This window comes from Paramormyrops kingsleyae, chromosome 6, assembly GCF_048594095.1.
Source record: "Paramormyrops kingsleyae isolate MSU_618 chromosome 6, PKINGS_0.4, whole genome shotgun sequence".
Taxonomy (NCBI): Eukaryota; Metazoa; Chordata; class Actinopteri; order Osteoglossiformes; family Mormyridae; genus Paramormyrops; species Paramormyrops kingsleyae.
Genome location: NC_132802.1, coordinates 9,307,979 through 9,324,052, shown reverse-complemented (window position 1 = coordinate 9,324,052; position 16,074 = coordinate 9,307,979). Strand labels below are relative to the sequence as shown.

Genomic DNA, 16,074 nt, shown 5'->3' with positions numbered 1-16,074 from the left:
ACTGGTTTAAGACTGTGTGTGAGAGAGCTGGGAATTTTTTGCAGTGCTAGCAGTATGAAGGACATTGCTGAATGAGTCGATTGTTCTAGAAATGTAATGGAAATGCCTGAAGCGAAGGGCAGCCTGACGTCCAGTAACCTTATGAGGATCTTTGGACAGGAAGTGGGTTGTCATTGATAGCGGATGACAGCTGCCACACTTCATGGATTTCTAAGCCCCATTAATCCTGTTATTACCAAGCGCTGATGACGATGCAGGGTCGTGCATCTCGCCTGCTGGTGGTGAGAACCCAATTTGAAAAATGGTGATAGTGCTCAAGGTAAGGATGTGGCAAGCATAGACTAGCCCACATCACTCCCTATTGCCTGACTCCCATCCCTAAGGTTGCAGGTTCACTCTCAGTGGGTGGTGATGTGGTAAAACAATGCAGGTTACATTTCGAATCTTGAACATTTCCCCCACTCTTTAGGGACAGTGTGTGGCTCAGCGGGTTATGATCCTGTACCTGTAATCAGAAGGTCACCTGTTCAAATCCTAGGATTAGCAGAGTGGGTTCTTGAGCAAGGTCCCTAAACCCCCAAATTCTACTAATATATAGTGTCACATGAATGAGCTTAACAAGTAATGAAAAATGTTTATTTCCTAAGCACAGTTCAAAGTCATGCATTTCACCATCAAATATAGCCGAAGAGCACTGGGTGCATTGTTCATTTTACTGTTAAGCAAGATTCTGACTGATTTCAGCTTCTACAAGGCTGGAACGTGGTTTATCTGTGTGTCTTTGTGCATCACTTGATAAATGTACATTCAGTCACTTGATACAGAGGCAGACTTAAAACCAATATACATATAAATAAAGCTGAACATTTAAGACTTTTAGCTCGGTCAAGGTACCTGCCTAAGTGTATCCATTCCTTTCAGGCTGCCTGGTCCGTCCAGTCACCAGATTCTAAGCGCACTGATCTTGTCTCCTTCGGAAGGCTTAGGCCACTGTTGGTAGGTTCTCGCCACCACTCCACAAGCCTTTGCTGTTTCATGGATGCTCTCGCCCAGTTGTCTGGCCATAACGATTTGGCTCATCAAAGTCATTCAGATCTTTCTGCCTGCCCATTTCTTCTGCATTCAACACTATACTCAGCTACGCGTCACCTATGAGTACCGAATGTGAACTCACTGTCTAATATATTTCAGACCTTGACATGCACCATTTTTCCAAGATAGTCTATGCTATTTTCTTCGAATGGGAGTAGTCTTAATGTGTTGGTTCACTGGTGTATATAAACACACAAACTGTAATCTATAGGAGATCTTATGTACTGCTGGTTGTACTTACCTCTCTCCAGGGAACAGGCAGAACCAAATGGAATACTTAATTCATGTCTGAGTACGTGTAGATCCAATTTTCTACCGGCTACAGTTTATTCCAGCTTGTTGAAATTGATGGATTTAATTAAAATAAACCTGGAAAAGTAATAGAAATTCCATCAGTGCACCCTGAACCAATAAAAATAATGACGTTCTGAGCCCAGCATAAGTTTGAATTTGTCCTGTTCAAACCTGGCATTTCAAGACCAGGTGAGTCAAAAATATCTATAACAGCAGGTAACCGTGGCGCTCTGAATATGGATATATGATCACTACTGCAAAATATGATGAGCTGAAGACTTATAGATTTTGCCTTAGTGATGTTCCAGGAAAAATATGGGGGTTAAAAAACAGCCCAACGAGGTGACTGTCGTCGATGCATTTGCACAAACGAACGTCCGACGACAAGACGTAGCCCGGACTACCAAATACACCGTCAGTGTGTGGAAGGACAGCCTCATCTGTCAAAGGTGACAGCAGCTTTTCACTTCGCGACGGCTTAGTCGCTTATGCTGAAGCTATTTTACTGCAGGAAATGAAATTGCTCTGTCACTATCAATGTCTGTCTTCATTCACCGATTCATACGACGCGTCCTTGAGCTGCTTTACAGTCGGTGTACCGGTAGCAGCCGCTGAGCATTACCGTTAAAAGCCAGACTTATGCTTTTACCGATTCTTTTGATAATTAAAATCCACTTATATAAGTGATGGGCTTCTGCATATAAAAATCATGGATAAAATATCACAATATGTACCCTCCGACAGCAAATAACTAACTGATAATGGGCTTTCCGTCTTAAATGTTACACCTTTTCAGCAAAATGGATGAAATCATCAACATCCAATTGCAACTTAAAAATCAATAACTTTGATATTCAATTTAAAAAAGGTACAATGTCCATTAGGGTAGTAACAATGCCGACCCTTTATTAGATGGCCACAAGAATCTGCGATTTCTCAACATTTACCGAAGTGGATAAATAAGCGCATTAAACACGTACACAGCCAGTTTTTCGAGTCTGATTTTTCCTAAATCGGATGACTGAACATTAATTTACTCTACCTAGTTAGAATTACAATTAAGGCCCCATGGAGATAGCTGGGGCCTCAGAGAACACTAACTCCTTCTAATATTTAAAGAGCATAGCTGTTATACAGGAAAATAATTACCAGTTTCCCTATACTTGGTCTATTCCTAATTTCTCATTCTCGGTAATTTCATTTCTCCATCCCTGTCCATGAGCATGTACTGAATAGAAAATAAGCACTCGTCTTTGACAAGGCTCCTCAGCAATACTGACGCATCACCTTTTATTATCAAAACAAATAGTTTAGCCACAAAAGGACTAAACAGACAAACATTTTGAGTAGGACTCAGTCACTGGCTTTATGAAGCCTTACAATCAGTTTATTCAGAGACACACAGGAAATGCGTCAGATGCCTGATGTTTAGATAATAGATATTTCACTGTGGGCTATTAGACTGAAGTACACCTGAATGGTCTCCTAGAACAGAAAACCAGAACTGGTAGAAATACACAAGACCACATACAGGATTGCTCCCCTAATGTTGATGCCTACGGTCTTGGATCGCACAATACTAAATACCATACGGAATGGATTACATCTTCAAAATTGTATGGTATAGCTACTATGGACAAACGCATTTCTTCTGCGAATTTCAGTATTACTAATTACAAGCAATCTCAACGCTGCATCAGCAAGTGCACCTCACTCTGTACACGCTGTGCGGACTGCCCATACATGGAAATGTCACTAGGTGGCAGCTGTGAGCCATTACGGAGCCTATCCCCATCAGCCGCTCTAATTAGTATAAGAACAATGGGCGTATTTCTTTAAATTACATTTTATTTTTTGCGCTGGACGCGTTTCAAAATTCACTAACGTCATGGACAAGTATTATGATTGGAGAAGGTTCCAATTTTACCAACACCCATGCAGCATGCTTTCTTCCAGGTTTTATATTATGATTCAGCGCATTATCTTAAAGAATGACCAGTTTTTCGACTATTTGGTAGGTGTATTTGTTTTAAGTTTGTTAACGTTTATTTCAACAGACAGAACTTGACAATTTGCTGACACAGGCCTAGTACTTTGTGCGAAAATGTACTGTTATGGGGCCTTCTCTTCATATCTCTTCATATAGTATAAAATATGTTTTACGTTACGAAATAAAAATGCATAAGCATGGGATGATTAACTATGTTCCAAAAAGTTATTCTAGTTTTTAAACTTTTCGTTTAATAAACGAAATAATACTGTAATTTAAGATTATAACTGAGTAACAGGTGGTTTAAACTTGTTGATAGTACTGATAGCCATACAGTTAGTATTTGCCACACATTACCCTCAGCGCCGGATGGGTTAATGGCGTTATCTCTATTGTGTTGGCCTTAAAGGGCGAAACCTCCGCGGAAGACCCGCCCAACTTCTTTCAGCATTGGCTGTCATTCAACAATTTTAGGCGTATCCCTTCTTTGCGATTGGTTCCGAGCCACATCAGTCACCGGCTCACGGCTCCCCCCTCCCCTAACCCAGCGCGAGAAACAAGGTTAAAATGACTGGGAAAAGTTCTTTAATAATTTCTCATCCAGAGCTTAGGAGCGCCGCTGTGTCACCGCGAGACATCCGCTGACAGCCCTCCCCTCGGCCGCGGACAGGACGCGACGCCCAAATGCCATAATTTCCCAGAGGATGAAGTACAGCCTGGCTTCGTGAGGATTGTGGAGTTCTTGGCTACACTTGGCGTTTATTATCTGTACGCCGCAAAGTGCTTAGCGTCGGTGCCAGGTGTCTCTCGCCGGGCTGGGGAAAGCGCTGGCCCTGCCTTCGCCGCGAAAACACTGCGTGTTAAGGAGTACAAGTTACCGACTGGCAGTCCCCCGTTGGAGCAAGAAGAAACCGAGGTGGTGAATATTACACAGGCAAATTTCTCCATCCGTTCACTAACGCGTGGTCTTAATTATAGTTTTTTTTTTGTTGTTGTTATGCAAATTCTTAAAATTTTTCGTCACGAACGGCTGAAATAATGATAAAAAACTAACCAGATTCACCTGTCTGTTGGCTGGCAGCCGACCAGACGTCACGTCGGTTTAGGTTCAACAGCATGCCTACTTGTTACGGTGAGCATGGCGCGGTTTGTTTGTCGCTCGTGACAGACTGACTCCAGCTCGCGGTTCGTCACGCTTCGCCTCGGCTGCTCCCACCTTTTATCGGCGCGCTACACTTTTATCGTTGCTTTGCAGTTGCAAGAATCACATAGGCGCGCGGTAGCCTAACCCCGCGCAGAACAACATGCATGACGTGGACGGGGAATCTGGTGACAGGGTGTTGTGCACTGTGGGAATATTTATTGAATATACCATAGTAGACCAGCAACACATTTTAGTCCCTCCCGTGCTGCGATCACATCTGGGTGCCTGATTTTGGCTACATTGTATCGCTGATTTTAAGCAGCGCTGAATCTGCAACCAAAGACGTTTTGAAACTGGATGCATTTTCCATGCGTTGCCATGTATGAATAAATAAAGGGATACTTTTAAAAAGTGTTACAGTTCAAGGAATGGCATGCGTAATGAGCATAGAGATTACTTCATCTTCGAGTCTACACTGCACCGCGGCTCTTATGTTTAGTGTGATTGTGTACTAGGAGGGGGGGGGCAAACACGTCCGGGAAACAACATAAATTTCATTTCTGATAAGACTTTCGGAAAAGCATTCGCGGTGAAGCCAGCATGTCTAAAACGCTGAAAAAGAAGAAACATTGGTCCAGCAAAGTGCAAGAGTGTGCCCTATCCTGGGGGAACGCCGGGGAGTTCAGCTCGGCTGTGGAAATTCGCGGGGGAGCCGACCTCGGAGAGTTTCCCCACTTGGGCCAGGTGATGTCGGAGGTGTTGGTGTGTCACATCGGCAGGCTGCCCAGTCCGGGAGACGTCCTGCTGGAAGTGAACGGCACCCCCGTCAGCGGGCTAACAAACCGCGACACCCTGGCTGTCATTCGGCACTTTCGGGAACCCATTCGCCTGAAGACTGTTAAACCTGGTGAGTAGGCAACTCATCGACACTTGGCTGTCTTTGGAGAAGTAAAGCTTTTCAGCATTCAAGTTCATTTTCTACCTTTAGATTTGTTTTATCGTTTATAGTTTATCCATTTCAGCCACATTAATGAAGTTAAAGTGAATGAACTGAAATATTTCACTTTTAATATAGGTTTTCATACAGAAGGGGATAATGTGATCTCCATGATTTAACATGCCAGCGTACTTGCTACAAATGTATAAAGTGGTCATTTCTGATATCTGTACTGCGCCTTCAGTTATTATACAACTTAAGCCGAACTTGAGCGCCAGTAAGTTTAGAATAGAATATTATTTCAGGAATTATTGACATCGTGTGGGCCGTGGAGATGGTGGTGAACACCTACAGAACGAGTCTTCAGCTAGATCGGGCCGGATTGGGACTTTGCATGTTTAGCTGCTTCTGGCGGAACACAAACTGCTCCTTAATTCCTTTTCAGATTAGTGCCGCTGGCGCGCGCCCTCTCACTCTGCCCGGACGGGCTCATGCGCTTTGGGTTTGCTGCTTTATCTGATAGCCTACATGCTGGTTGATTCCGGGTACATAAAATAATAAATATATATTATTTACTCTAGCATAGAGGATGTGTGGTTATTTGTTATTCTGGGCTTGTTCACGGGGTGTTTGGTCCGGATGCTGAGGAATAAGGGCGGACCGGGGAGTATCGAGCATGGACGGCGGCGGCATCTGGGACCCGAGCCTCCGGGTCAACGGCGAGCAGATGTGTCTGTGTACGTCACGGTTCCCCGTGTAACCCCCCCCCCCCCGACGACAGTTTGGTTTATTTATTGTGGAGTCCCACTATGCGAGGCAGCTGAATATAATATCGTAACACGGGGGCCAGGTGTTATACCAGCGACGTCGGTGGAGGTGTTGGTCATTTATAAAGAGCTCAGCTCCACGCATTTCAGATTTATTTTCAGTAATTCTACTCCACATCATTGCACCGGCGTTTTTGCAGATCTCTCATTCTCATTACCGCCGCTCCTGCCGCTGTTGCCCTATAAATCTCTATTTAGATTTTTGTGCTCCGAATAAATATAGTTATTGCCTGCCTGGCGCGTGGTGCCGTAATCTTGTCCATAACTCGTCATTGATGGTGGATAGTTTTCTTCCAAACCGAAAGTGAACCCTGGCTTAGTTTTGGGTCAAGTCGTTGTAATTTTCAGGTTCCAGGCTATTATGCAACGAGAACCGGAAACCTATATGTTTATCATATTTGTGTTCATATTATGGTTTGCATTCTGGCATGGTGAGCAGAGTACTTTTGTTATTTCTTAGTTTGTCTCATTGGAGCCGTTTCCATTGTAGCGGATTAAATCCTTAACTTTTATATGGTCTGTTTGTTTTTCTTTGTGGCTGTTGCTCAGAAGAAATGATAATTTCGAAGTGTCCCCTCACGTGGTGAAAAGACGGGAGCCTCGTGGCGAGTCTGACCGCTAAATCTATGCAAGGAGAAGTTTGGACCGTGACGCATGTCTCATGGGCAGCTCTGTGTGGTTATTTTCCTTTCCATTGTGATCAACTCGATTTTAATCCCCCGCAGACATCGGCGATTTGAGTGGGAGGCCCTCTTTGCCTTAGGAGGGGGCGGCTCTCGAGGTGCTGTCTGCCGTTGCCGTGGACGCTGTTACCAGCGGCGGTGATTTGGCTGCGTGCCTCTCCACTGACTGCAGGGGAGGGACTTTTGGCAGGATTTCCATGTTTGACTACACATGACAGTGTCTGGAAGCCTCCGAATAGCCTGGGTGCACTGTCCGGAATTGACGGATCTGTAGGGGCGATCACTTGGATTGATCGTAGAAGATGGGTTGAGGATTAATAATTCAACATTGCTCTGGTTCCCTGACTGGCAGTCCCTGTTGTATAGGTACCAGGGGAACTTTTATCAAGGAGAATTTGGCCTCACTGAAGTCAACATGAGCTAACCAGACATAGATGCTAGTCTATGTTTGTATATAAACATTTCCTTTATAATTTTCCTGATACTTTTATTCTAAGTGACTTAGAGTAGAGAGAAGGGTTACAATTTGTGTGCTCCCTGGGATTTGAACCCACAACCTTTGTATTGTTATTTCTATTTATTGAGCCACGGGAGCCTCTATGGTTCTTAAACTAATGTAACCTTCTGATGAAGTTCAGAACCCCCCGTTGCTTTTTCGACAGGTGTGGCACAGCTAAACGCAACTGGTGAGGAGCAGACCTTCCTGCAGAAAGTCTCGCTTCCATAGAGTGCCATTGGGCCCCTCCTAATCTTGGACACTGGCCTCATAATGTAATGACCACTTAGCATTACCCCCCCCCCCCATTTCTCACTGCTTCTGGACAGCTGAGCTCTTAATTATAATCACTGTAGAGAGGTGCCTCGATTAGATTAAGTGAAATTAGAAACTATTCCAACTTTGCATTAGATTTTTACAGCTCGTCAAATGGATGGTAATGGACTGCACTTGCTGGCGTTCTGGGTCTCGCCTGTGTCATGCTACATTTTCCTTTGTGTACGTCCGTGTTTCTTTGTAACTCAGCACAATGAGATGCTTCTGTGTGCGTGCTTTTTCCCCCACAGTACAACTGGAATGTGCATAGCATCCTTGACTCCTGGGTGTGCCCCCCCCCAGTGGCTTCCTGTCCTTATTCTGCATTGTTTGTTCCCCCCCCCCCGTGCATCATGGCTCACGCCCATATTCCTGTCTGACAGCTGAGTACACAACGGAGGAATGCGAGTGGATGTGAGGCTTAATGTTTCCCCCCTGCGAGGATATAAAATATCAAGGTTGTGGAGAGGTTTTTGGGGATTGAGGTGAGAATGGGGAAGGAGGCGGGGCCTGATCACTTAAATTCATGTGTAATTGTAAGTGCTTTGCTGCCAAGAGGTGCCTCCTGACAACATGGCTTTGTCACTATGTGGGGCAGCCGGAGATGTGACACAAAGGGGCAGCTGGGCCAGTGGTACCAGTGGGCTCGCTCCTGGTCTAGGTTGGGCGGAATGGCTTCTGTATTCGCCTTTCCCAGTGGAGAGTGAGCAGACTGGAGCTGCTGTCGTCTTCATTTTTGTTCCCATGACACTGGCTGATTTATTTGTGAATGTTCAGCCTAAACGTGAACCCTTGAGGAAGAAAATCCGTTCAGGTCAGGAAAACGAGAAACGGAAGTTTCTGGATCTGTAAACGTTGGCTCCCGGCCAAAATGGGGAAACCTGCAGTGAACCTGGAGGGTTCTGGTTGTTCTTAGGCCAGTGCAGCTGAGGGGATGAGCGCAAAGCATCCGAAACCAGGGATCCAGTGCATTTGTATTGCTTTATGAATACATCTGGCACCCCCATGTGGAATACACCCTGCCTTGGCACTCTTTGGCAGTGTGTGGTTCAGTAGTGGGGGGGTTGCAATTTCCCCCAGCCTCCACCACAAAATTTAGTGAACTGTACCAAGTGCCCCTTTTCATAATGGACGAACATGAAAAATTCACAGGAATATAACCCCAACCTAATTCCCCCCCCCCGGTTGGCCTCTCCTGCAGTGATGCCCATTCTCTACCCCTGGTGTGGCTCAGAGCATTAGGACTGTGATCGGAAGGTTACCAGTTCAAATCCCAGAGTTGGCACAGTGATGTCATCAGTGGGCCCCTCGGCATGGTCTTTCACCGCTACTGCTGACACTGCTTTCAATTGTACATCGCTTTGGATAAAAATGTCTGCTACATAAATAGTTTTGAATTGTTCGTCTGACCTTGCCAGTCCTTGTTTTGGGTGTGCATGTACATTCTCACGCAGATGCTGAATTTGCGTGCGAGTGCGGAGGTAATCGCCTGCTTGGCCTTTGACCTGGAAGGGAGGCGTGTCTCCAAGTGATTTCCGGAAAGGAATAGGTCAGGCTGTGAAAACGGGCCAGTGAAATTAAGTTATGGCAGAGGCACCTTCGCGTGGTGAACTCTGGGAGATCCAGGCAGCCAGTGCTGCTAGGATGCAGGTTTAAGAGTGCTAGTTAGTTATTGCCAGTTCTGTGTGTCCCTGAAACCCTCTTGAGATACCCAGCTAGTTGTCTGTGCTTTACATGTTATGCAAAAGATCATCTCCCCTTTCATGGGTTTGTGCAGTAAAATGAGAGTTGCGATGCAGGGAAACAGGTAGTTTTTTATTTTTTTATTTTATAAATCTAGGTGGAAATTTACTACTCTGAAAAGCGGAATACCTTTAGGTGATGTTGGATTTGGGCGTTTTGTGCGAGCAGAGTGCCATCGACGCAGTCTGACGAACACTCAGCCCCAGACCCCTGTCTTTCACAGCTTCCTCTAGCTGCGGGGGCTTGTTTTTCTTTAAAAACTTTCCTTTTTCTGCCACCCCGCTGTGGTTGGTTGTGTTTAGCGAAGAGCGCTCCCTTCCTTGAACACCCCCAGTGCAACTGTAAAACAAGCTACCATATGGTGCATTTCCAATTAAATCGCTGTCAGGTTCCCACCTGGCTCTGATATTCTACTTCAGGGCTGCAGGAGTTTATTCCTCAATAAAATGCCCTCAACCCCGTCAAACTCGCCAAAGCTGCAGTGATTCCAGCGCTGTCCACATGCTCTGATTTCCCATCATCTCCTGACCCAAAGCACACCCTCCCCACCTCATTGTTTCATTATCTTTGCCCCAATCTATTACTCACGGTTCACAGCACCGTGGTGAAAAATTGTAGCTGAAGGAGTTTCTTGCTGATTTATTTAAAAATAAATAAATAAATAAAATTCTCCCACATGCATGGAATGGATGATGCCAGAGTCTGACCACACCTGCCATCAGCAGTTAATTTCTTTAGCTGCAGATTCACGATCAGTGTGGTGGATCCCTTGTTGTCCTGCCAAGGTCGTGGCGCCCTTGATCTCTCTGACATCTGTACGTTTTCCGATGAAAGGCAGGGTACGGAGGTGTGTGCGGGAACCCAGATCAGAAGGTCTGTAGAACAGGGGCTTCCAATGTCCCAAACATGGTCTAGTTCCCACTGTAAGTCTGTGCCAGAGAAAAGCCATTACAAAATTGCTGCTTCAAAGACTCTTGTTTCATTAATGCTCTGTGGGCTTTTGTTGGTGCTCTGAATAGTATGATCAGAGATGTTTTTTGGCTGATGAAATGCCAGCTGTCCGTCACATATAACCCCCCCCCCCAGCCCTGGCAAACCTTTATGCATCATCTCTGGCTGAATCGTGCAGCATAGCCCAATAGTGCCTCGGGAAATGCTGCTGTGTCACTGCCTCCAGCAGCCCCTTCCAGGCTCTTTCCCAGAATGCACCACCACAACCCCCTGCGACGCCCCCCCCCCCCCCCCCCCGCCCTTGTCGAGGCCTTGGGAGCACGAGCATGGGCAGCCAAATGAAAGTGGCAGTGCTGGATATCGAAGTGACCGCTCCGCTGTGGATGTGTGCCTGTCCCCGGCACCAGCTTGTGCGTTAAGCTGCTTCTGTGGCTACGCTCTGGAGGAGGCGGTGGGGGCTGGAGGCTCACTTATGACTCCCCCATAAGGTGAGGGGGGAGAGAGCGGAGCAGAGCAGTGAGGGAGACTGGACTGGAGTAGGATGAGAGAGGGAGACTGGACTGGAGTAGGGTGAGAGAGAGGGTGAGAGAGAGGGGGAGCAGAGAGGGGGAGCAGAGAGAGAGAGGGAGAGACCCCCCCCCCCCCCCCCGGAGAGCAAAGTGGAGACAGTGGACCCCAGTAGCGTTACCCCAGTAGCGTTCCTGGGTTTTAGCAGCATGACTGTTCTGAGGTTCTGATCTGCTTTATTTACGCATCTCCGTAGTGACGTGGAAATGAGGCGGCCTTTGATATGTGGTGTCAATGATTGTACTGAGAGATGCCGTTAGGGCGACGCTTGTGGACTGCTGGTTTAGGTTTTATTGAGCTTGTTTCCCTCAGATGATATTGTCATGGTTTCTCCTTTCGTTTCTTCCTGCGCTGTCTTTGCCATGAATTCCGTGGTGACAAGCTGTCAGGCCTACAAAGATGACGGAGGTGCTTTAGTTCTACTCAAAGGCAGGTGTGGGACTGTTCCCTGGGAATCTGATGAGAGCTGGCATGGGAGATGGATGGCCCAGTTGTGCTACAGTATGGCTCCCAGCGCTGGTCAGGTGACTTAGGAACATTATCATATGGTGTGGATTTGGTGGTTCTTTACTGTATACCTCATAGCTGTCTGTCACATGGACCAAGGAAATGTTTTATGCTTCTGGAATGGTTTCTTGTGATTTTCCTCCTTGGGCAGAATGGCTCAGGTGCAGATGAACCTGGAAATGGTTCTTCTTACTGGAATATTAGCTGGCAGCCCAAATGTTAAGCTAATCATTGGGTTGACAGGGAGCTGTTGGGTTATACTGATGGTATTACATGGGGAACTAAAAACCAATGGGTATAAAATTTATAGTTGATTAAAAAAATGTTTGGCAAGAGCAGACTGCTAGGTGTTTGATTTCCTCGCCATGTGGAATGCATACCCAAACCAACCCAGACGTGAAAGGTTTAGCTTCTGCCTGAGGTCAGGGCTGAAACCTCATTGGGCGGACCGGTAATGTAATGAACAAGCTGCACAGGAATGTGGCAGAAACTAAAAGTAGAATGCTCAGCCAAAAATAACCCAGCTTGTGTTCCGTCTACGCACAATGACCCTGGGTCCTCGGTTAGCACCTGGCTGCGCCGCAAGGGAAGGGCCGTCTGCGAATTTGCCCGCTGACTCGCTCTCCTCGTCCTCCTCCTCCCCCCGAGAAGTTTTGTCATGCGAGTCTCGCCTGATCTGGCGTGCGTGTGCCATGGGAGCAAAGGAGCAGTTGGCTTTTTGGAATCCTAATGTCTGCTGATAACTCGTCCCAGCCCTCTGCCAGTATAGCCGTGCATTTGAAATGAGGATATATCAGCAAAGGCATTTATTAACCGTATACGCCGTCCTTGGGAGTCAGAGCCAGGGCATCGCTTGTGATCCCATTTTGATCTCAATCTTTACTGTAGTAATGAGTTTTATTGTGTCTATATGTGACACTTGGTTTTTTTATGATAAAGAAAAACAGTTTCTTGGCTTTGTAATTGGTCATTTTAATTATTTGGTTTGAAAGAAACTTGCCTCGTTACCCAAGAAACTACAAACTTTGTTGAACATTTTTGTGGAAGCCAGTCTGGCTTGGAAAATCAATTTGGGCTCCTGTCCTGTGTGTCGCTCCTGGCTTCCATTTCAGCACCACCTAATAAATAAAAACACAACTGTTAGAGCGAATCCCGGCGATGCAGAGAGCACAACTGGCCGCGTTCAGTGGATTGGTGCACCGAGATGGCTGGGGCTTCACGTGGATACCAGCAGGTTGTCCAGAACACACTTAAATACAGCTGCCAAGCTTTCAGCTCTGCATCTTAATTTTAGCACCTGTTCTCCAAGTTACATCTACGTGTTAACCAGGCAAGAGGCTTCAATGATACTGAACCAAAAAAAGCTAACTCATCTCTAGATCACATGACTTATGTCTATTGCACTGTTTTTTTTATATTTCACTGCTGTTTGTCTTATCCGTTATCCCCAACTGTGGTGCACGAATTTCACTAATAGAAAATTCTCTTTTCACCTTGGGTAAGCATACGGGGGTGGGGGGGGGGGGTCATGGCTGTTCTGCTGAAGTTCGAACCGGCGACTTTCCCATCACTGGCACAGAAGCATGCAATGCCACCCCTCAACCACATTTGAGAATAAAACTTGAGCTTGAATTCTCTAGGAGGATTATATGCAGAATGTCTTCAGTATACCAGATGGTACTATAGCAGACTTTCTGTTGCATAACCTTAAAGAAAATAGGTAGCTGAAGAAAAGGCAAACCGGCCTGATCCAACCGGACATTCTCCTATTGGTATTCATGAATTTAGTGACCCCTCCCCCACCCAACAAGGGTGTCCCGTTGGACATTTGGCTCTCCCCCCTCGTTAACTTTGTCTAATTGGAATGATCTAATAGCCTATCGACCGGAGGCTGTGCTCCTGTATAGTCGACCTCTGTCGCAAAGGGCTTCTCCAACTGGCGGGGCGCTCTTGTTTTCTGCAACATCTGAGGCGTCGATGGTCCTCCACTGCACTGCGGACCGCGCTTCCAAAGAGCGAACGGGTGAGATATGAGATCTAAGCAGAAAGCGAAAGGGGGGGCAGGGGGGAGAAATCTGCTGTAAACCCTGAGGAAAAAGCAATTTCCTGCCAGACTGCGTTATCTAATATAAGTAATATTGAATAATGTTTCCGAATGTTTCATATATTCAGAGATCTTTCAAGATGAGTGGTTTGTTGTGGCTCCAGATACATATTTCATGGCACCTCCATGTCAAACTATGGAAATGTCTGTCTCTGCGGGCAGATGATGTGCTGCTCCCCCCCACAAACACACACACACACACACACACACACACACACACACACACACACACACACACACACACACACACACACACACACACACACAGTGTCCACATATTCATATCTTTATGGGAATTCTCCTTTCATTTTCTATGGGCACAGCCCAAATCCCAGAAATGGCAACCCTGACCCCTATCCAGCCCTAACCTTAACTATAAGTAAGCAAACAAAATACAACACTTTGGGCATTTTTAGTTTTTTGATTGCAGTCAAAGATTTTTTATAAAGTTTCCCCTTGTGAGTACCAAAAAGAAAGGGCACCGCAAGTTTTTATCACATTGTGGGGACATTTGGTACACACACACACACACACACACACACACACACAGACACAGAGTGTCCCCAGGGGTAGTGTTTTCACACCGCCATGCCGTCATTGCCCTACTTCAGACCAGCCTTCATTGTGAAACCTGCCATCTTATTCCCTTCCACACAGATAGTTCTGGCACCAGCCCGTAATACGCATTCTACCCCAGGGCAGGGGAAAAATGCAAGCAGATAAACGGCCGGGAACAGCGTGTAGTGTTTTTACTAGCAAATAAAAAGCGGGTCTCGCTTCTGAAATTGATGTGTCAGCAGTGATGTCTGGAGGTGAGATGCTGTTTTTCCCAAAGAATCTGTCAAGCTGGTGAAAGCCAGGGCACAGACGCTGCCTTGCTCTCTTAGTTCTACAAAGAAAAACTTTTTAATTGGGGCAGGTGACAAAGCTAAAAGTTTTTAAAAGACATTTTATGATGTGCATTTAAGCTGTTCAGGGCAACATGCTGTCAAATTTATCTTTTTATTCATAGATTTGCAGACAAATGGGGCAAAAAAAGAAAATCAGTATTTCCTCCCTTGAACATTAGAATTCTATGATGTTCACATTTATATATAAAAATATACATTCTGGATTTAAATGGCATCTAAGCAAGAAAAGCTTCATCTTCATCCCTCTTGAAAGACTGTCTGGAAACCACATGAGCAAATAGCTTAGGCCTAAACCCAAGTTTGTGTGTGACCTTTGACCTTGCATGGTCTGCTCCACAGAGGGTGTGGAGCTCACTGTTGTAAAGTTAATGCAAAGTGCAGACTGCAGGGTTGGATTTGGGATGTGTACTACCATGCTTGGAAAGTTTTGCTGGGTCAGTTATTCGTCGTGGATGGGGGTGGGGTGGGGGGGGGGGGCGACTGTTAAATTTTGGAAGGCTTAACCAAACTCTGTCACGTTTGACATTGCAATTAAGTGCTGTCTCGAGAGAGTGCAGCTCATTAACATTCATTAGTGCGCCGGTCCGGCTGCTGAAATGCATTCGTGACTCAGCATCTTCCCCCCCCTCCAGAAATTTAATGATCTCTCCAGCAGTACGAACAACCTCTTTGAAGCACGCTGGAATGGGAGGAGAAAGCCAGCGGGCCTAGTCAGCAGGCCCCTTAGCACTTCCCCAGGGAAGACTGAAGCAGCAACTTCTCGCCCAGGATTCTCGCTCCCCATTAGGGTAACTGACGAACCATCCGAAGGCCACATGGCCTCTCTGTGCCTAATGATAATTACAGAACCGCCAGGGCGACGGCTTATGGTGAATTACCTCATGGAGCAGTCGCCAAAATAACCCACAGCACCTGGAGCTTCAGAAGTGGTGCTCTTCCTGACAGACCACCTGGCCAGCTAGTGTTAAGCGTCCGGTCTCTTGTGTGGTTTGGGACGGTACATTCATCTGGCACTGGTTCCACTGAAATTTCGGCAGTCTACAATCCTTGAGATTGAGGTTTTGATCTTGAAAGCCCAGGGCACTGTATATTTGAATACTGAATTTTCCATTGGGATTGTTGAAGTATATCTTGCCCGTCTTATTCATCTATATCCTCTCTCGATCTTGTCTGTCTCGCCATCGACCTGTCTCTGTCTATACATGCAGCTATCTATGGCCGATTTTAAACAGGATTTTTATTTACGTATGAAAAAGTGTCTGCCCTAGGCTCAGTACTGAGTCTTTATCTCTCAAGGGCAAAGTCATTCCCTGGGTGGGGGGTGGTGGCGGGCAGGTGGGGAGGCGGGGAGGCAGTGAAGGTCTCCTCTTCCAGGGCTGCAGTAAACTGGGCTTCTCTAGAGCAAAGGACAAGCTGGTTGATTTCACTGACTCTACAGTGGTAAGCTGGGCTAAGGAGATAAAATTCTGTTAGACACAAGCCACCGCCCAAGACTGTCTCACTGCACCTTAAA

General features: G+C 46.2%; 1 protein-coding gene across 1 annotated transcript in view; it reads left to right on the top strand.

Annotated features, from left to right (window-relative positions):
- The first annotated feature begins 3,881 nt into the window (after nt 1–3,881).
- Nucleotides 3,882–16,074, top strand: part of magi3a (membrane associated guanylate kinase, WW and PDZ domain containing 3a) — a 97,196-nt gene continuing 85,003 nt past the window's right edge. Inside the window, exon 1 of the mRNA XM_072713592.1 lies at nt 3,882–5,427. Within this exon, the coding sequence (XP_072569693.1) occupies nt 5,121–5,427 (307 nt within the window). The 5' untranslated portion in view covers nt 3,882–5,120. The remainder of the gene's footprint in view (nt 5,428–16,074) is intronic.